This window comes from Maniola hyperantus, chromosome 3 (assembly GCF_902806685.2).
Source record: "Maniola hyperantus chromosome 3, iAphHyp1.2, whole genome shotgun sequence".
In the NCBI taxonomy this organism is placed as follows: Eukaryota; Metazoa; Arthropoda; class Insecta; order Lepidoptera; family Nymphalidae; genus Maniola; species Maniola hyperantus.
The window spans coordinates 14,737,765-14,759,569 of record NC_048538.1 but is presented as its reverse complement, the minus strand read 5'-3'; the positions used below and the strand labels follow the sequence as shown (position 1 = coordinate 14,759,569).

General features: G+C 37.8%; 2 protein-coding genes and 1 non-coding gene across 4 annotated transcripts in view; 1 reads left to right on the top strand and 2 right to left on the bottom strand.

Annotated features, from left to right (window-relative positions):
* The window catches only part of Pax (Paxillin), a 79,111-nt gene extending 59,580 nt beyond the window's left edge, over window positions 1-19,531 (bottom strand). The window contains exon 1 of one of the 2 annotated variants that reach the window (XM_034984629.2): window positions 19,373-19,531. In XM_034984629.2, coding sequence (XP_034840520.1) covers window positions 19,373-19,385 — 13 coding nt within the window. In that variant the 5' untranslated portion in view covers window positions 19,386-19,531. Of the gene's footprint in view, window positions 1-8,812; window positions 9,250-19,372 lie in introns of those variants that run through there. The other variant, XM_034984628.2, reaches the window with a different exon arrangement.
* LOC117996769 (U5 spliceosomal RNA) lies at window positions 2,118-2,234 on the bottom strand. The gene has a single exon (XR_004675711.1). It is a non-coding gene; the product is annotated as a U5 spliceosomal RNA (small nuclear RNA).
* A 559-nt stretch (window positions 19,532-20,090) lies between the features above and the next one.
* Window positions 20,091-21,315, top strand: veli (L27 and PDZ_signaling domain-containing protein veli). The gene has a single exon (XM_034984634.2). The coding sequence runs from the start codon at window positions 20,177-20,179 to the stop codon at window positions 20,777-20,779; it is 603 nt and encodes a 200-aa protein (XP_034840525.1). The 5' UTR covers window positions 20,091-20,176; the 3' UTR covers window positions 20,780-21,315.
* The last annotated feature ends 490 nt before the right edge of the window (window positions 21,316-21,805 follow it).

Sequence of the window (21,805 nt, the reverse complement as noted above, 5' to 3'; positions counted from 1 at the left end):
AGGAAAGGCTACTGGTCCAGATAATGTGAATGTAGAGATTCTGAAACTATTAGAACCAGAAAATATCTCCATACTTGTACAGTACTATAACTATATCTATAGTACTGGTAAAATTCCCGAAGATTGGCTAAAGTCAACATTTATAACTCTACCTAAAAAGAAGAATGCCAGAAAATGCCAGGAGTTCCGTACTATAAGTCTCATGAGTCACATGCTAAAAACCTTTTTGAAGATCATACACCAACGTATAAGGACAAAATGTGAAGATCAACTAAGTGACAACCAATTTGGATTTCGAGCCGGTATGGGAACTAGGGAGGCACAGTTTTCGCTCAATGTACTGGTTCAGAAATGCAGAGATATGCAACAAGACGTGTTCTTGTGCTTTATCGATTACGAAAAAGCCTTTGACCGTGTTCAACACGAGATACTTATGAAACTTCTTATAGATATAGGCATAGACACTAAAGACATACGTATCATCATGAACCTGTATTGGGAGCAAACTGCAACAATCAGGGTAGACGGTGAAGAAACAGACGCCATTAAAATCGAAAAAGGAGTGCGACAAGGATGCATTCTATCGCCCCTACTATTTAACTTATACTCTGAACACGTTATCAAAGATGCTCTAGAAGATATCGCATTAGGAATTATTGTGAATGGGCAGGTGATTAATAACCTACGTTATGCTGACGATACTGTCCTAATAGCCTCCACACAACAAGACCTACAAGAAATAGTTAATAGAGTAAACGAGTGCAGTAATAGGGTGGGGTTAAGCATGAATGTGTCAAAAACAAAGTATATGGTTGTTTCAAGGAAGCCACAGTTGCCGTCACAAATACAAATCGGACATAACATCTTGGAGAGTTGACAAATACAAATATCTTGGGTCATGGCTAACAGACTCGTGGAAAAGTGACACTGACATCCGGGTTCGCATTGAAATTGCTCGCACATCATTTATGAAGATGAAGAAAGTTCTTTGTGGTCGCCAACTTTCTCTAAAACTCCGTATCAGACTCCTGCAATGCTACATTTGGCCCGTAGTTCTATATGGTTGCGAGGCATGGACCCTAGTGGAGGACTTACGGAAAAAGATCGAAGCCTTCGAAATGTGGACGTATCGCAGGATGCTCCGCATAAGCTGGACGGCTAAAGTATCCAACGCTGAGGTTCTTGCCCGGATGCAGAAAAAGACCGAGTTAGTTAAAACCATCAAGCAGCGTAAGATCTCGTACCTGGGCCATATTTTGCGACACAATAGGTACCGCCTGCTGCAGACAATCATGATGGGTAAAATAGCTGGGAAAAGAGGGGTGGGAAGAAGAAAGAAGTCATGGCTACGTAACATCAGGGAGTGGACTGGCATTAAAACAGTCGGAGAACTATTCCGCCTAGCCATGGACAGGGAGAAGTTTAAAAAACTGACTGCTGACCTTCAGTAATGGAGAGGCACTAGAAGAAGAAGAAGCCCTATAAACTGCAGCTATACAAAAAATCACGTCATTTTATTACTAATACCAAAGATCTAATACTAGTAATAGTACTAGAAACTTTATGCCGTAGATAACAATATTAGCAATCACCCGGACGCGAACGAAGCTTCGTTCGCCGAAAATAAAATTATAAATCCTCTTTATTCTCTATCCCGTGAAATTAAAAAAAATCGGCTTTATTCAATGTCTAATGTCTACATTATAAAGGTCTAACAAATGTAAGCTTTCTAGGTTCAAGGATTTGGATTGAGCGTTGATGAGTCAGTGAGTCAGGAGTTCAGGATTATTCTTTTATTTTAGATTTAGAATTTACAGTATTGAATAACTACATAAAATAACAGTTGTTACTTGTTATCAACAATTATATTATTTATCAAATCTCTATCTTGAATCTTTTATATATTATAACTTTTAATTTAAACCAAAACAGTGATTTTTATTTATTAAACTACAAAGTACAAATTAATTAAGATTATAAATAAATCAAATAAATGATTTTATCATTCAATATATTTAAAATAATGTATTTATTTAATTTAATGCTTAAGAATTTGTATCTGCGATGCGAATTCTGATTTCTGAAACTCAGAATTTGAGTAATCATTTTAATTATTTAGCCTTACTATTAGTAAGGCTTGCAAAAATAGTAAAGACTCATTTGAGTGTTCCCCTCCACGGAAATCTTTAGTAAAAGGCGAAAGATTTATACGTTTTGAAGGGAAACCAGAGTAACGTCATATGATTTTCCTGCCCTAGTCATGTGCTCAGCAACAATCGCTTTAGCGCAATACAATATACGCTGAGTTTGGTCCAACGCCATCTAGCGGTGGCTTTGTTACTTTGTGTAACCGCAAGTAGATAGAGTTGATATAGGTATTAGACTTGATATTTTTGGTATTGGCACTTCAAAAAACCCTATAAGTTGTATTTTTGAGCCGAAGAGATTCACAAACATATTATGCCGTAATCCAACATTCCAAACTACATTTTTTGATGAAGTAATTTATCTTTAGTATTGCACTTCAAAAAGACCTATGAAAAGTTCTATTTTTGAGCCGAAGAGATTCATAAACTAAAATCCGTAAAGTACATTTTTTGATGAAGTACTTAATTTATTTTAAGTAAGTACCAATTGGCTGTACATAACGTTAATCTAAATTGACATTTTAACAGTCACAAGCTCTTCACAATATTTTTTTTTCGGAAAGGCAGGAGCCTGCAGGAGCTAATTTTTTGTTGGTAAGCATTTCCAGTTGGTAAACTAAAAATAGCTCGTAACCTAAGATCACGTAACGTAATCTATATCGCACTGGACAATTAACAAGTACACAAAAGGATAAAACATAAAACCATCTGTATGGTAGCAAGCGTGTTTAAATATTTTTTATACAAGTGTTATGTCACGGAGACACGCGTCAGACCTTGTAAAGGTCACCGTTTATCTCTTATAGTGGTGTTTAACTTGTTGACTAAGTACCGGCTCAATACAAACGGGTTCCCCTTAAATAATGTAAATTATATAAATTCTTGAACGAGATTATTATGTCAAGGCGGCGCTTCATTTTTTACTATGAAGTACGAGATCACTTTTTGCAAATCATCAGTGTCAAATCATTAAGTAATGCTACTTGCGAATACTGATGATTTCAAGCTCCAATACTTACTAGATTAGAATTTCGAACTAGCCAATACTTACTAGATTAGAATTTCGAACTAGCCAATACTTACTAGATTAGAATTTAGAACTAGCCAATATTTAATAGGTTAGAATTTCGAACTAGCCAATATTTACTAGATTAGAATTTCGAACTAGCCAATATTTACTAGATTAGAATTTAGAACTAGCCAATACTTACTAGATTAGAATTTAGAACAAGCTGAAGATATTGCAAAATGCTTCGTGCAGGCTTTAGTAATAATTACTGAAGGGTTAGTGTAACTTTTAAAGTTGATCAACGTGACATTAACACGTGGCATGTACATTGTACAGGATTCGATGTCAAATCCATTAGTTGGGCAGGTTACATAATATTATTAGTCATAAAAAAATGAGTACTGCACTACTTCAAGCAAGCTGTCCTTATGTGCTTATATGCCTCTATGATCCACACTAACCTAGGTAACTAGCCACGGCCGAAGCCTGCCACCAGAAAAAATGCTACTAATGCATGTGATGGAGTAATCAACCTATCTCTTATCCCTGTGCATGTGCTGTAGCACAAATCTTTCATGGACAGGCTGACCTCGTGATTTGATATCCTCATAATTTTGGCAAATTGACTTAAGGATAAGGATTTCACTAGTTCAATGGTTGAACTTATCGGTAACACTTACTAGTTTAGCCTTAACCAAAAAAAAACCAATCCGTTTAACTTAAAGACGAAGAAACAATAAATCTATCAGATACCTAGATAAAATATAATATATACTTTTGAACTTTTAAATACACCATAAAGTTTTAATACCATGTCCAAATCCCAAGTCCCAACGTTCTACACGGACAATTCCCACTAAAAAGCTAATAAAATACAAAGTATCTACCTGTCCCTTTGCATATTCTTCGAAATGATGATCAATGAACTGAGTAATAATTTTCTTACAAAGTCTTAACCGCAAAACCTTGACAGAACATTGTATCTCCAATACACTTCGAATTAAAACTATAAAAGCTTCTACAAATGATCCAACAAGTTGGCAGCTGACACGTTCCAACTTCTAGCCATAAATGAAATCAATTATTAAGTAAATCAGACTAAGTTGGGTTTAGTAGTGTGCCAATCAACGGCCGATAAAGTCCGCTGCCCATCTCAAGTTTAGATTGTAGATTTAGAAGTTGGTATGTCTGTAGTGTAGATGCTATAAATATGAATAAAATACAGTTCCTACAATTTAACATTGAGTTGAGTACAAAAGTGCGTAAGACACATATGGCAAGCGGCCTTAAATAGTAATGATTCATAACCAGGGAAACCTTGTGTTACGGTCAAGAACAAGGTACATACATGAAAACCTTAAAATAAAGGAAAAAATTACAATTATGAATCCATGATGAAAGAAATATTAAATACTGGATGATGTCCGCGACTTCGTCCGCGTGAATTTAGGTTTTAAAAATCCTGTGGGAACTCTTCAATTTTCCGGGGTTAAAAAGTAGCCTATGTCCTTCCCCGGGATGTAAGCTATCTCTATACCAAATTTCGTCGAAATCGGTTGAACGGTTGAGCCGTGAAAAGCTAGCAGACAGACAGACAGACGGACAGACAGACAGACGGACACACTTTCGCATTTATAATATTAGTATGGATAATAACTAATTTGTGAGTAGTTCACCTCCAATTTATTATGTTGACTAATTTCTTAAACTGGACACTTTCAAGTAAAGATTTTTATATCAGCCTGTGAAGATGATACTGCTAGGGGCTCAATTTGAATCCCATAAGCTGACTTTGTCGTATTAGTTTACAAATTGCGAAAAACCAAATTAAGTTTGAATTTCGCGGGCAGACCGTGGCTTCTACCTTAGCTTAATCACTAGCTATCATAAGCTACATACTTTAAAATATTAAGTGTTCAGAGAGGCATTGATGTTGGAAGTTGGAGCCATAGTTTCTATAGCTCTATGGTCAGAAGTGAGAACAACTGCCAAACGTTAGTAAATAAACATTACGAAAATCTAAAACAGTTACAAAATGGATTATCAGGACGTAAACTAGATTTATAATAGCATAAAATGCGGTACTTATTTTAGACGTGTTTAGAATTGCTGCGTCAAAAAACTATAAAACGTCGATGAGTCCAGTTATAAGCACATTATTTTGACATAATAAACAAAACTACTGTGGACTAGCAAACAATACATACAGAAGTGTTTAGAGTTGTTTGACTAACGGAATAATGTGACATCCAGTTGGCACACGATGAACAAACAGTAGGTGGGTTGGGTATACCGTTTCACCGTGATGGCTCGTGAGGTATAGTTTCTGGAGCATGAGAGTTGATTCAAGGCTCTCAACGTCGCTCTCACTTATTACACACTACCATTTCTAGGTACTAGTAAGAAAATAGGACACTGAATTAAAAAACGCAATGTTTTTAGTAGAAATTAACAAAGTCTAGAAAGATTATGATTCCAATCCTAAAACAAAGAACAAACAACGGCCTCTGCGTAACTAATGCTAATGAATCCGAATCAGCCGCCCTACAAATATGGCGATGACTCTACATAGCTCTAAGTTAGCTCTTGGTTCTCATGTTCTCGATGAAAAACAAGTAAGTAGGTTAAATATACAAAAAGAAAAGTCTCACTGATTGGATCATCAACCCAGCCCAAACCCTTGGAACTAGAAAGCTGTGCACAAAGGCTCCATTTACAATGTAGACAAGGAATAAGCTCGGATTTTTCGAACTTCCCACGGGAACGAAACCACGGCCGATCGCTAATTTTTCCTGCGACTTGATAGGTTTTTAAAAATCTAATTGGAGTTTCTCAAGATTCATGACTAGGTATAAGTTATAGTGGGAACCTAGGTACCTACATACAAAATGTCAAGTTTCTAGACGCAGCGGTTTCAGGGCCCCGGCTGACAATGTCTAGTCTCCTAGAATGTCTAGTATGCTAAAGTATCCAATGTTGTATGTTTATATTTCAGTCAGTCAGTTTTTCCTCTTATATCGCTAAAAAAATAGCTGTTATCTTCAACCGCGTGGTAGTTTATGGATTTATCCAGTATTTACCAAATCTAGGTGGTTATCCGTCGGACTAAGATAATTTTTCACGTAAAAAATATTGCAGATATCAATCTGCAGAACGCTAGTTTTTTCTACGTTATGTATGCATAAATGAATCAATAGAGCTATAGAACCATATGTAGCACATATGGACATAATTAGTTTAATCAAAGTTATTGTAATTTATTCACATTCCTGACAACTGACAAAATCAGCCGTGTCTCAAAGTCGGAACACAATTACATCACATCTCGCAGAAAACATAATATCTATAAATAAGCTGGCAACCATCACGATGTATACAAAACTGTATATAAAAGTGAAGTATTTCTTCACAGTCCACTCGATTACGAAGTAAATAAACACAACGGTGCACTAAATTTTATAGTAAATACGTAAATGGTAGCCACAACTCTGCTATTCCGAAATTTTCCTAATGAATCTTCAGATCTGCCCCCCGATTGTGTAAGAATAACCATTTCATGGCTATCGCAATCGTCAAGAAATTTTGCCCTTTGATTGGCTGTGAAAACATGTAAACAGCGAATTAACCAACAAGTTTACACAATTGGTGGGCAGGCAAGAGATCTCAGGAAAACTTCAAACCTTTACGACCTCAGTTTTGGCCAATTCTAGGAGGACCTTATAGCTTGTAATCAAACGCACAAAACCGTATTAAACAAAAAAAATGTTTTGGTCTTGCTGTTCCAAGAGATTTTTTAAGAGCAAACTGAAAGGGTGCGGTCGTTTAGAGTTACACCCTCATGGCTCATACCAAAGTTTTGTTTCGGCCGTCTCGTTGCGTCTGTAACTCCTTTTCAACCTTGATTTAGTCTCTTCTAGGATTGACTAAATTCGTTGTTTAAAGTCGAACATTTGGACTTTGCCTGTCTCAGGCTTTGGATTTACAAAGTTACACATCAGCCGGTTAAAGTTAAGTTTTACCTACCGTTATTAAACTTTGACACCAAAAAAATCAGTGTACAAGTCAGTATTCATGCTTCCACTCCATAACGTTAAAGGGAATAAAATTTTGGCCAAACGCTAACAAATCCTGACTTGTGCCAGAGTGAACTAGAAGTGAGGGAACTCTCGGTTTGATCTGTCAAATATTAGGCTATGATGACGAAAATCAAAGAAAAAAATAGGGTTACTTTAGGGCTGCCTGCGTCAAATGTACTAACATTTGATGCCTACCAGTGATGTCGAAGGGTCGACGTTTTGTTAGAAGTTCCATAACTGTCGTGATTTGTGCTTGTGCTAGTTATCAATTTCGCTTTTATTGACGTTTCAAAATTTAATCGTAACTGAAGCGTAATTTTGACCACCTATATGCAACATGCAACTGGCGGACTAGGCCCTTCATGTAGGTACAAAACTGATGAATTTCTTCACACAAATTAACATTACAGTTCACTCGATTGTAAAGTAAATAAATACAACGATGCACTATATTCGTTAAATTGCTCGCGGTGCAGGCTCTCTTCCGCAAATAAAAATAAACGAACCGGTAACATACCGGATGGATGGATGAAATCGTAAGTGAATGGGAGTCATTTGTAACTAAAACACGCGCATGTGCTTTAGTTACACTAAGGTGTGATAGTAAACAAACACACCAAGAATACATATTGAAATAACGTAGCTATGTTATATTTTTGGTGCACTAATGGTCACTAGTCAAATATGTAACTTTATTGAATTTACGACACATTAAAGATTATTATGGACGTAATAGTATGAAGATTGGATTAATTGCCATTTCTCCGAAAACTCGTAAACACACCTTATGTTTTAATTATTGTTTTTGTAAGGAACTAGATGATGGCAGACTATATTCACGTGGATTTAGGTTTTTTAAATCCCGTGGGAACTCATTGATTTTCCGGGATCAAAAGTAGCCTATGTCCTTCCCTGGGATGCAAGCTATCTTAGCACCAAATTTCATCAAAATCGGTTAAACGGATGAGCCGTGAAAAGCTAGCAGACAGACAGACAGACAGACAAACTTTCGCATTTATAATATTAAGTATGGATTTTGTCCTTTTGTTTTCACTTTGTTCATTATTTCAGGTACGACAAATTAGGTTCGGAGCGGATCTTCTAGCGGTCATTAGGGGAAGACATAAATCTAATAGTAGCCATCCACCTGATGCATACCTATATGCCTACCCATTTATTGGCAATTTAGGTTAACCGGATGATTTTTCTGAGATTTAATAACGCTATACCATAGCACAAAAATAAAGAGCAATCTCTGAACCCACAACAACACAGTAGGTTTCTTTTCGAATACACAAACTAGGGACTTAAAATATTAAGGAACAGACGAACACAAACCTCGTAATTTTTGCATGAAATTAAATTTTACAGTAGTAGCAAAAACTGAATGAAAGCTGTTGAAACTTGATTGTAATTGAATGATTTTGAACGAAATAACAAACTTTGGACTCGAGTTTACAACAGTGGTCCATAAACATCAGGTTTAAAAAAATATATTTTGATCAGAAGCGTACCTAATAACAGCGTATTGTTCGCCAGCGTTTCAATAAATTTAATAGTATTAAAATATTAGTACTCACAGCCCGGCGATATTCCGTTCTCCTTCATAGCGCAGCGGAACGGGTAATAAGTGCCTGGCAGCACCTTGCCGTACATTGTCCTATCCATGTTGGGCCAATCGCGAGGCGGACTTCTGAATTAATCCACCCACAAGAACAACACTGCGGTTAGCGCACCATAATCACAGCCCACACCGAATCCGAGTAAACATAACAAATCTACACGTACTCACACCTGATACTTCCGAAATCCCTATCTGGTACTGATAAGCCAGAAACTTTTTGTTTAACTCAAGGACGCTTATATAGAGCAAGCATGTCTGACGCAATTATCAGTGATAACGTTATTTATACCGATACTTATTATTATATCGATATTTATCGATTAGCGATACGTGATAAGGATGCAATGTCAAGAGGGCGAGGTCGCGAGGTGTGCAACGAGATGAGTATTCGTCAACGCGTCCCAGTCACAACTAAAGTTGTTATTGTACTAAAGTCGTAGAGTGCGCGTAGCCGGCGCCGGCGCATGCGGCATGCGGCATGCCACTCCAGCCATGCCAGCTGGATTGTAACTAATATTTATACCAAATCCATACTTAATATTATAAATGCGAAAGTGTGTCTGTCTGTCTGTCTACTAGCCTTTCACGACCCATCCGTTCAACCGATTTTGAAGAAATTTGGAACAGCGATAGCTTGCATCCCGGGGAAGGACATAGGCTAATTTTTATCCCGGAAAATCAAAGAGTTCCCACGGGATTTTTAAAAACCTAAATCCACGCGGATGAAGTTGCGGGCATCAGCTAGTGACCAATAAATTAATAGTTACATACCTACTCTAAGTATAACCTATTCAAAATCAAGGGTCAACGCATAATTTCTGCCTAAGCTGCCCCCCAATTGTGTAAGAATAACCATGTCATGGCTATCGCAATCGTCAAGAATTCTGCCCTTTGATTGGCTGTGAAAAAATGTAAACAGCGAATCAACCAATCAAAGGGCAGAATTTCTTGACTATTGCGATAGCCATGAAATGGTTATTCTTACACAATTGGGGGCTGATCAGTGATCAAAATCACACATCTACCTAACCTATATGTTTTCTATCAGATAACTATAACAAGTTTCGTAAGTATCGAGTGATATGTTATGGGGTCATATTATAATATCTTTATTTTGCGTTCGGGGGGCCAGCATAAAAATGTGATTATGATATTGCGATTATCTTATTGCTGTACCTAATTGGCTAAATGAAAGTGTCAAGCAATAATTCATGATCACATGAATATCTACATATAGTACGCGATAGGTTGAGATGGCCATCGGAGTACGAGGCAGGGGGACACCCCGCACACCCGCACCCCACCTGCGCTCACCCGCATCGGGTTAGCGCATGGGTTGTACGGGAGTGCGAGACGTTCCGTTCCCGATTGCTATCTCGACCTGTCGCCGACTATAGTAAAGCTGTCAGCCTGTCAATCTATGATGACACACAACACGAATGATGTCAGGACTCAGGACTGATTGTGATTACACGAGAAAACCGACGCGTGCTAATAGATGTGAAATCAGCTTTAATAATAAAGTATATAAAGATCTTATAACGGTTAAACATTTTATATCCAAACATCTCGCTAATGAATACTTTTAACGCCACATTTTATATGAAAACGTTATGGTCGTAATAATTTAGTTCCAACTTCGACTAGCAAAACTAAGGGCTCCCACAAACCTTCAGACGCCTAGGGATAAAATAAATCCGTTGAGTGCCTCCTCATTCAAAGAAACGTGGAGAGGTACCAAGTACCTATTAAATAATGGAGGGTTGCCCATGCGTGATGCGATGGCCCGAATGTCGACGAATCTTGATTGGGCGGGCGCGGCGTATCCGCCGTACAGTGCGACAAGGCTCTCTTGGCACTTGAATGACATTGACAGGGGGGCGCTGTTGGAGAACAAAGGTATAGAATATTCAAACAACGTTAGTTCCGATTTTCGCCACGCGCCAAGTAGCCTTGTCGCACTGTAGGTATGTCCCGTGTAGGACAGCAAACGGCGAACACAACGCATTTTCCAGTACCTGCTGTAAACGTTGATGGCGTCAGTATAGGTTCGATACTAAAGTGACTTCTGTTCTCGTATTTTATAGTACGGTCGATTCTGCGGACTTAATTTGCATTTTCAGTATCCTTCCCCGGGATGTAAGCTAACTTTGTAGCAAATTTCATCAAACTCAGTTAAACTGTTCGGCCATAAGAGCTAGCAGACAGACAGACAGACACACTTTCGCATTTACATATAATATTAGTATGGATGAATGCGGATGATTTATGAATTATGACTTGTTTATTACATTTTCAGTAGGTACTGAAACTCTCGGCTGAACGGCTCGCCTCTAGTATGCGATCACCTTAAAGAAGTAATTAACAACGTTTATGAGAAGTCATCTAGGCGCGCGATAGATCAAAGCGGGTCCTTCTAATGAGCATAGCGAGATCGCGAAGGAATGCATGGCGACAGCGACATGCGGAAGTCGTATGACTCGTGCGCATCGTATTACCGGACGCGTTCGACGCGGCAACTTTTGGAAAGAACCGTGAAATTAAGAGCCTTACTGAACGATATGTTTTGAACAGACAACACAAATATAGGACGTTACATAATTGTTACAACTATGAACTCTCACATAACTATGCGACATAAAATGTATTTAAAACAATGCCTGTAAAGTTCATAAATCCTGAGCACCACGGGCCAGTTTGTCGGCGGGTTGCAAAGCAGAAGATGACGGGCCAGTTGAAGTGTCTGGTAACTGATGCTCAAGAAAATTCTTCGAAAATTTATCAAATATTACCAGGCCAAAAGCCAACGTAACACAAGAAAAGATGTCCACAGTTTACAAAAGATTACTTTCTAAATGCCCTTATATTTAGTTATCCAGCATTCAAATAGTAACGTGTGATATAAAATTTGTGACGATTAAAACTTGATTGTTATTCAAATCAGGCTTCAATGGTTTAATGGTAAAAACATGATTGGAATAAAGAGGTGACAGAGACTTATTTACAATTTATGTGACAGAGATTCAAGAACCAGCACGAAATTGTTCTCATTGACATTGGTTAAAACCGTCATTCCAACTCGATCGCGATCTTCAAATTGTCTGTCAAAAATCGGTGCTAGGCCAGCTGGATACAAACTTGCGATCTGATGATTGCCAGGTGAATTTCCTAACCGCTCCGCCAAATAGGTTTTCGATCACGACAAAATTACAACATCGACCGGATTTCAAAGCACATCTAAATTAGAATTTACGGCTAGGGAATCTGTGATCGAGTGCTTTGCCTGGTATGTCGTGCGTGTGTGCGGTGTCTTCAGTTGGTAAAAGCGTATAGTAGAGTTTTTAGAATACTTTTCAAGATCGATTGCTTTATTTACTGGTTGGCTGAAACCAGATGCCTTTGATCTTAAGTTTGGCTCCAAAGCATTTATTAATGCTTTATAGATCATCCTTTTCGTTTAAGGTCTGCCTACCTTTACGATTAATGATATGCACTGAAGGAATTCTAGTTTAGCCTTGTTACTTACCTGCTATCAATTAGGATTTGCGGAAGTCCCTACAAGAGACCTATGCCCAGCAGTGCGGGTCTGTCGGTAGACGATGACGATGATGATGATAAAAATCAAGAATTGCTACATTGTCAAAACTTACAGCAAGGCTCAGTTGATTTAATTTGTACTCACAGAAATAGTTTAAGTATTAAGGTGCCAAAGAGTCATAAAATTGCATACATGTTCGTACTCTGTAATTTTCACGTAGCAATTTACCCATTTGCCACGTAGGTAAGTGGGTTGTGGGTTGTGTTAGCGAGTCCAGAACAAATATTGACTTCCTTATTAGAGCCCTCGTGCTGTGAACAATGGCCATCGTAAAATGGCCTCGTCGTAAATTTTCTATCTGTTGTTTTACCTGTTTTCATCAGTTACGCATTCTCTGAATTTTGTTGCGTGAAAGTGGGTAAGTATTCTTTATGGATTTAAGCTCTAGTCAAATAATCCACGAAGCGATCTATCTACGGTGCAGTTTAAGTTAATGGGTTCTGGCGCATTAGATACTTTGAGCTCTATAACATCCATTGAGCCATACGTTCAGCCAGCTCAAAGAAAATCTAGGCTGCCGACCTCAGACGCTGCCAGTCATGCATATCCCACGCTGCTTCACGCTGATCTGGTCTTCTGAGGATTTGAAGGTCTTTGCTCGCTTCGTCAAATCAGCGATACCTGTAGCATTCTACAGGGCGTTTTCCTACTGGGCGATCTAAGTGTGCTTTCCTTATAGCACAATCCTCTCCCAACTTTCTAGGGATTTGTTATACAATGAACTGTATGAAGCACGTCATGACTTTACATTGCACAGTAGAAGCAGCAGCAGCAGCGTTCTACGCGTGGCTACGCAGTGTGGATGCCTTCATACGGTTCCTTGTAATTATTACTTCAGGAGCCGCATTGAAGGCGCTGTCGCAACGCGGTTGGTTGGTCAGAGCTTTAAGCTTTGTTATTGCGGAACTTATTTGTCTTAACTTTTATTATATTTTATATCATTAAACCGCTTTAAAAGAAATTTATCACTCAAGTAAATCGATTAAAATTAAAAACCAATTTTTTACTTTCAAAACCGTAACAGGCAACTTCTGGCAAGGAAAAGTTCGTGGTGATGGCGAAAATTGTTAATTGCCGTAAAAAGGGCCCTTTTCGAGGTACCTACGAAGTGTCAACAAGGAAGGTCAAGCACTTGGTGTCTATTTCTCAGGTCTATTTATACGAGCTAAGTCATATGCATGTCAAGCATTCTTTTCCGTCCGTGTAACATTTTATTTTGGAGTCTACTTAGTGTGAGATTTTGAGTGAGTCCAGTCAACGTTGGCCAATTCGAGGCGTCGAAACGAAATCATGTCAGAGTGAAATGATTCTGAAGGTCTTTGATTTAAAGTACAAGCTATTTTTAATATAAGATTTCCGCTTGAAACGCTGACTGTAGAGTATGTATGATGCTTGAACTTGAACCTTAAAACGAGTCCATTTTACTTTGACGTTAAAGAGTTTCGACGCACGAATTCTATAAACGTTGGCGAGATGTAAAGTCAATAGTCATACTAACCCTACTGATGTTAAGTGGTTACCGCCGCCCATGAAGAATGCAGCACCAGAGGCCAGTGCATTGTCGGCGAAAAAAAACATTACCAGTTACCATTATACCTAGTCCTACTCTTACCAGGAGTTAAATCAATTTTATAATTCACGAATAAAAAGTGGTATTGCCAATAAAGTCACAAATATAAATTCAAATAAATAAATAAAATAATAATCTTTTTTATTCGTATAAACTTTTACAAGTACTTACGAATAGTCGGATGCATCTACCACTGGTTCGGAATGCCTTTCCTACCGAGAAGAACCAGCAAGAAACTCGGCGGTTGCTCTTTTCAAATATTTGATATAGGTACAAGATTATGCCATGTATAAAATAGAATTTGCAGTCTTGTGCGTTGCTGGAACGAGCTGCAGGTCAAATCCACGCTCTTTTATCATTTAGATAATTTTCAATTGTGTAATATGCTTTTTTCAGGAGCATATTTTTAATAGATTTTTCAAACTTGTGCAAAGGTAAAAAATCTATTAAAAATATGCTCCTAAAAATCTATTAAAAATATACTGGCCTACATTACTAACGAGGTGCTTACAGGTCATTGATGTAATAAACACCCGGTCTAGACTTCAGCTAGTCTTTGAGTCTGTGCCAAAATTACCAAAACAACGAGCAAGGGTAATGACGCCGAAATCACTGTCGGATAGTAGAACTGTCAACAATCAGCACAATATGTTACAAAACTAGCTCATCTAATTTATACCTCAGAATATAACATGTACTTAGGTACCTAATGGGTCCATTATTTTAAGTACATATTTTAATAAATATTATTTTTAACGAGTTAAGTAGGTAAGTACCTACAACTACATAATAAAAAACTTTTCTGAACTTCTCCTAAAACTCAAGAAAATTATCCTAAAAAAATGATGCCTCACAAGAGCAATAAATAAATAAAATAATAACTAAATAAATATATTATATAGCTTTCATAAAATCTACTAACCGGCAAATCAAATGTTCAAATTTTTGTGTACACAATATACTATAAATCTTGGTATCTCTCTTATATCTAAGCGATAGTAAAACCCTTAATTATCTCACACAAACTATTAACGTAACGCGCTTTACTTGAATTCCCGAAACTTTATAACTTTAACTGTTTATAATTTTATATAAAATTAATGTTTACATTACATAGGTACAGCTGCACCACATCCACAGATACTCGTATAGTAAACGTAGAAATTTCAAAGTTGTAGGAATTAGTGAGGACTGTGATTACAGGTAGAAAATAGGTGATATTTTTAGTATTATTCAGAGACAAAACAGCCCGTTGTTTGAAACGCGTCGTACTGACTACTGATGCGCCCTGGACGTCGGGGACCTAACACGCAAGAAGGCAGCCGCCATTCATCGAAAAGTTGCCCGTGACGTGGTATGACGCAACTATGGTGGTAAAGGCGTGTTGTCCATCTCAAGCTGGGAGTAATTCTATCCAAATGGTAACAGCTGCGGTTTAAAAATACAAAATTATGGATGAAATTAGGTGGAAGCTGTTGAAAGTAAAGACAACGTTTAATAAAGGATTTATCTGGTCGTCAGGGTTAAGGAAGGAGGAAGTATAGCAAAACCTAGGTATATTTATGTAATCAAGGTTTTTTTAAAGAATATTAGCCATGCCAATCAGGACTAATATTTTATTTGAACCGCCGACCTTTCGGAATTCAGTCCGCTCCTCAACCGTTGAGCTAATTGAGAGTCAATTTGAGCTATTGATGATTGATTCGAGGGTGGCAATCCAAAGAGACATCAGTGAATGTTCTACTGCACTCAGTTTGGGGAAGAAAGAAGAACGTTTGTAGATAGTCTGGGATGTGATTTTGGAACGGGAAGCAGAGGCATAATTCTGGAAACGAAAAGAAGTACCTGGCAAGAGGCGAGGCAATCCAAGAATATAGAAGGTGTAATGGAAAGGAAAAGGATGAAAGGGAGGCAGGGGCTGCGGCCATTAGTGGTAGGCCAACAATCACCATCATCATCATCATCATCATCATCATCATCATCATCATCATCATCATCATCATCATCATCATCATCATCATCATCATCATCATCATCAACCAATAGACTTCACTGCTGGACATATGTCTCTTGTATGAACTTCCACACACCACGGTCTTGCGCCGCCTGAATCCAGCGGCTCCCTGCGACTCGTCTGATGTCGTCCGTCCACCTAGTGGGGGGACTTCCAACACTGCGTCTTCCGGTGCGAGGTTGCCATTCCAGTACCTTGGGACCCCAACGTCTATTGGCTGTACGAACTATGGCCAACAATACGTTTACATTAATGCTTGGAGACAGCAAGGGGTTTTAGCCGGAAGTAAACCAGCATTATCCGAATTCGGATGTCCGTGAAGGTTTCCTCTCCTACAAAAAACCGGCCAAGTGCGAGTCAGACTCGCGCACTGAGGATTCCGTACTACAGTCGTATTTTATCGACATTTTGCACGATAAATCAAAAACTATTATGCCTAAAAATAAATAAAAATCTGTTTTAGAATGTACAAGTAAAGCCCTTTCATATGATACCCCACTTGGTATAGTAATCTTACTTTGAAAGTTCAAAATAGCAATATTTGAGGTACGGAACCCTAAAAAGGGGCTCTAGGGGGGAATATCCTGGCAAAGCGAGCTCGAGGATATAAGCTACTTCTAAAGAACTCGATACATGGGAAAGGAGTGTCCCTATATTTCAACACCGCGTCTAACGAACCACAGCGGCGCGCGGCGCGGCGGCGGCGGATAATCAAGCTAATTGTGAGGGAAGGGGGACAAACAAATTAGCCATTACCATGCTACATGCACCGGCTTTGTGGAATGTAGGGTAGTTAGTAATTAGATTACATTATGGTAATTTCATGCGTTTTAATTAATTAAAAACTTTCGATATATTATATGAATACAAGCTGATGCCCGCGACTTCGTCCGCGTGGAATTAGGTTTTTAAAAATCCCGTGGGAACTCTTTGATTTTCTGGGATAAAAGTAGTCTATGTCACTCTCCAGATCTTTATCTATACCCATGCAAAATATCATGTTAATCCGTTGCAAAGTTGCGACGTGATTGAAGGACAAACCAACAAACAAACACACTTTCGCATTTATAATAAGGGTACTGATTTGTAGACTGTAAATCACTACCCATATTATAAATGCGAAAGTGTGTTTGTTTGTTGGTTCATTGGGTTGTCCTTCAATCGCGCCGCAACAGAGCAACGGATCGACGCGTTTCTTTTTAAATAGTGATAGCGCGCAAACGAGCTGGCGGGTCACTACCGTCACTATAAAACGGAACCCTTATAGTATCATTTTGTTGTCTGTCTGTCTGTCAAGAAACCTACAGGGTACTTCCCGTTGACCTAGAATCATGAAATTTGGCAGGTAGGTAGGTCTCATAGCAGACATTGGGGGAAAAATCTGAAAACTGTGAATTTGTGGTTACATCACACACAAAAAAAAATTGTGGTCATGAACAAATATTGCTATTTTCAACGTTCGAAGTAAGATAACTATATCAAGTGGGGTATCATATGAAAGGGCTTCACTTGTGCATTCTAAAACAGATTTTTATTTATTTTTATGCATAATAGTTTTTGATTCATCGTACAAAAAGTCGAAAAAAATACGACTGCAGTACGGAACCCTCAGTGCGCGAATCTGACTCGCACTTGGCCGGTTTTTTATAGTGATTGTGGTGTAACATCTGTGTCCTTGGACTAAGTTGGCCCTTAATGGGCTTTTTATGAGATTGCTAGGTGGGCCGATTGACCTCGATGGTGGTCATTAATCATGCCAATATAACGGACACCATCGGGTAATGGCGATCAGAAATCCGAAAATACGCAACATCGGCGCCGGGCGTAAAGATAACCTCGTAAATATTTTAATGAATGTCGTAAAAGCTGTGATAGCCTAGTGGGTAGGACGTCCGCCTTCGAATCGGCGGTCGGGGGTTCGATCCCGGGCACGCACCTCCAACTTTTCGGAGTTATGTGTGTTTTAATTAATTAAATATCACTTGCTTTGACGGTGAAGGAAAACATCGTGAGGAAACCTGCATGCCTGAGAGTTCTCCATAATATTCTCAAAGGTGTGTGAAGTCTACCAATCCACACATGGCCAGCATGGTTGACTATGGCCAAAACCCTTCTCACTCTGACAGGAGACCAGTGCTCTGTAGTGACCCGGCAATGGGTTGATCGTGATAATGTCGTAAAAATAAGAAAACTGCCAATTAATGTTTTGGTGAGCAAAGTGAGGAACAAAAATGGAAGATACTAGCTTTTCGCTTCCCATCTTGAACCTGATTTGTCACCTCATTCCTTGATTAGATTGCCAGTTTAATCAGTTTTGGAAGTTGTAACTTTTCAGAAGGATGTAGGAGCTATTTAGGTAAGCTTGCCTTGCTAGGCTGTATCTTGCATTGTATTTGCATTGTCACCTATACCAAGTGAGATCAGTCTAACTCAGGTCTAACTTGGTATAAACTAAATAAATATAGACTTGCGCTTGACTGCAATGCCACATGATGGATGATAATGCAGCCCATGATAGTCACTTGCCTAGACGCTGCCTATTACACTCTTTCTTCTATCATCATCATCATAATCAACCCATCGCCGGCTCACTATAGAGCACGGGTCTCCTCTCAGAGTGAGAAGGGTGTTAGCCATAGTATACCATGATGGCCATGTGTGGATTGGTAGACTTCACACACCTTTGAGAACATTATGGAGAACTCTCAGCCATGCAGGTTTCCTCACTATGTTTTTCTTCACTGTTAAAGCAAGTGATATTTAATTTATTAAAACGCACATAACTCCGAAAAGTTAGAGGTGCATGCCTGGGATCGAACCGCCAACCTCCAATTAGAAGGAGCTTCCTTCTATTGAAGATATTAAATAACAAACATCGGGTCTTACGAAGAATCAGGCTATATCTAGTTGCCACCTTAAGTGTCTTAGAAAAGGCAAAGGCAAAACATGTCAGAGAAAGGTATTAAAGTTCAATGCGCTTAAGCGGTACTAGATAACTTTTATCACCAAGACAGCAAACATTGGATATTTTATTTGCCTAAAACAAATTGTATGAGACAATATTATAATTTATGTACTGTATAATGTATTGAACTTGTACCAAATAGCTATAAATACAGCAATACCTAAAAATTAATTTTGGTTTATAGTGCCATTTAATTTCACACCAAGTTTAGTTGAATGAATTCGCCATGGGTTGTATAGTTACGTAAGTGCAATTGCTGCCTTCACAGATATGTTTTATTTTAAGAGATGACTGAATTTACTAATAAAACACGTCATTATGTTTCAGAACAAAACAGGTTATGATAACACCAATAACAGCTTCACTTACCTAAGTCGTCCATGGTGATAGACTGCTCACAACACCAAGTATGAAACAAATTGTTACTTTTCGACTTATCTCACACCAAACAAACAATTAACGATGGATGCAAACTCCTTATATGCACTTAAAAACACCAAAATTAATATACGAAAATATTAACCAAATAAAGGCATATTTGCTAAGTTGGCACACCTGATTATATGTCAAGTGTGATGAAATGTCAATAAATCAATTTTTTTATTTATAACAATAATACGTTCAAGTTTGTAATCATGTGATAATTGATTTTTTTAAATTACTTATAAAAATAACACTAACTAAAAGACAATTATCAGTATAAATTAAGCTACTTTACAAAAATACCTACCTTACATTCCTTTCTTCATACCTGTAAAAGCAGGAATTCAGTCCTTTTAGTCCAGTTATAATGAATGCAGTTTTATTCTCAGATAAAAACCTTCAGAAAAAAAGTTGACAAGCACAAGCAGCAGGGCGATTGTCTAAAACCTCCATCAATCATTATTACAATCTCAATTGTTCTGATTGGCTGAATTTGTGCCATTCTTGTTGCAACAATGCATTGTAGCCAATAGTGAGCGAGCATTAACCAATCAGAGATGATTGCGATCGTGACATTGTAGCTGTCAAACAACCGCGGTAGGGCCGCCGACAGAAATAAATTGACAAGAGTTGGAATATTTGACATTGACACATGACAGTTTTACTAAAAAATTGTGCTACGCTTTCGAGTTTCGTATCGATTTACTTCAATAGTTTTGCAATTTTCCAAAATTAAAATTTCATTCCACTATGAGTACTGTAAATACAGGAGAGCAGCTAACATTGGCAAGAGACATAAAAAGAGCTATTGAGCTCCTCGAAAAACTGCAGCAAAGTGGCGAAGTCCCTGCTACGAAACTAGCTGCGTTACAGAAGGTATTGCAAAGTGACTTCTTAAACGCTGTTAGGGAGGTGTACGAGCATGTTTACGAGACCGTAGATATCCAGGGTTCTGCAGATATCCGTGCTTCGGCGACTGCTAAAGCAACGGTCGCTGCGTTCGCTGCCGCGGAAGGGCACGCACATCCTCGAGTGGTAGAGTTGCCTAAGACGGAAGAAGGACTCGGATTCAACGTAATGGGTGGTAAAGAACAGAATTCTCCTATCTATATTTCTAGAATAATCCCTGGTGGAGTCGCGGATCGTCACGGAGGTTTAAAACGTGGTGATCAGCTACTTTCCGTTAATGGTGTGTCTGTAGAAGGTGAGAATCACGAGAAGGCTGTGGAATTGTTGAAACAAGCTGTTGGGTCTGTCAAACTTGTGGTCCGATACACTCCTAAGGTGTTGGAGGAAATGGAGATGAGATTTGACAAGCAGAGGACTGCCAGGCGGCGTCCGAACTATAATTAAATTTATATGTACATAATATTATTACTCCACCTCAATGACATAACACAGAAATATTACATTCACATTATGTGGTTTATATATAATTTGTGTTTGGTGATGAGAAAAACAAATTAACATAACACATGAGAGTAAAAGAGATAGATAGGGCTCTACAATTAATGTGACCCCAAGTGTTATAGTTTTCTTCAACTTTCTAGTTAGTCTTCACTTTAGATAATATATGTGCAACCTATTTTTTAGGGTTCTTTACTGCAAAAAAAGGAAAAGGAACCCTTATAGGATCACTTTGTTGTCTGTCAAGAAAACGTATAGGGTTACGTTAAACTAGAATCATAAAATTTGGCAGGTAGGTAGGTCTTATAGCACAAGTAAAGGAAAAAAACTGAACTTGTGGTTACATTACAAAAAAAAAATGTGTTCATGAATAATTAATTAGCATTTTCGACATTCAAAGTAAGATTACTATACCAAGTGAGGTATCATATGAAAGGGAAAGATTCTAAAAAAGATTTATTTTTATTTTTATGCATAATAGTTTTTGATTTATTGTGTAAAATGTCTAAAAAGTGTGACAGTATGTGCAATGTGCATGAGACTGACTCGCACTTGGCTGGTTTTTTTACATATTTAATATCATTGCCACCCACTTTTACTTAATTGTACTTAATATATTTATGTGTAAAGTTTATTTTAATCTTAGTTAAGAGTTAAGAATTTATATGGTTTATAAACACCTACTTTATATTATAATAGGTAGTGATTATTTTAGTATTTACTTTATAAATGTGATGGAATTGTGTAAGTGTTGTACATTCATTTTAGTGTTAGAAGTAAGAAAAACATGAATTGTATTAATAATGCATGCTATGTAAATAAGAATCAAATATAATTAATAATTCCAGCACATGTAATTTACATAATATAATAATAATTGTATATTTAATATTGTACTGATTGAGTATTAAACCATTAAATATTGTACTAGGATATAGTTATTAGTATTCATTGTAGGAATCTAGATTTTAT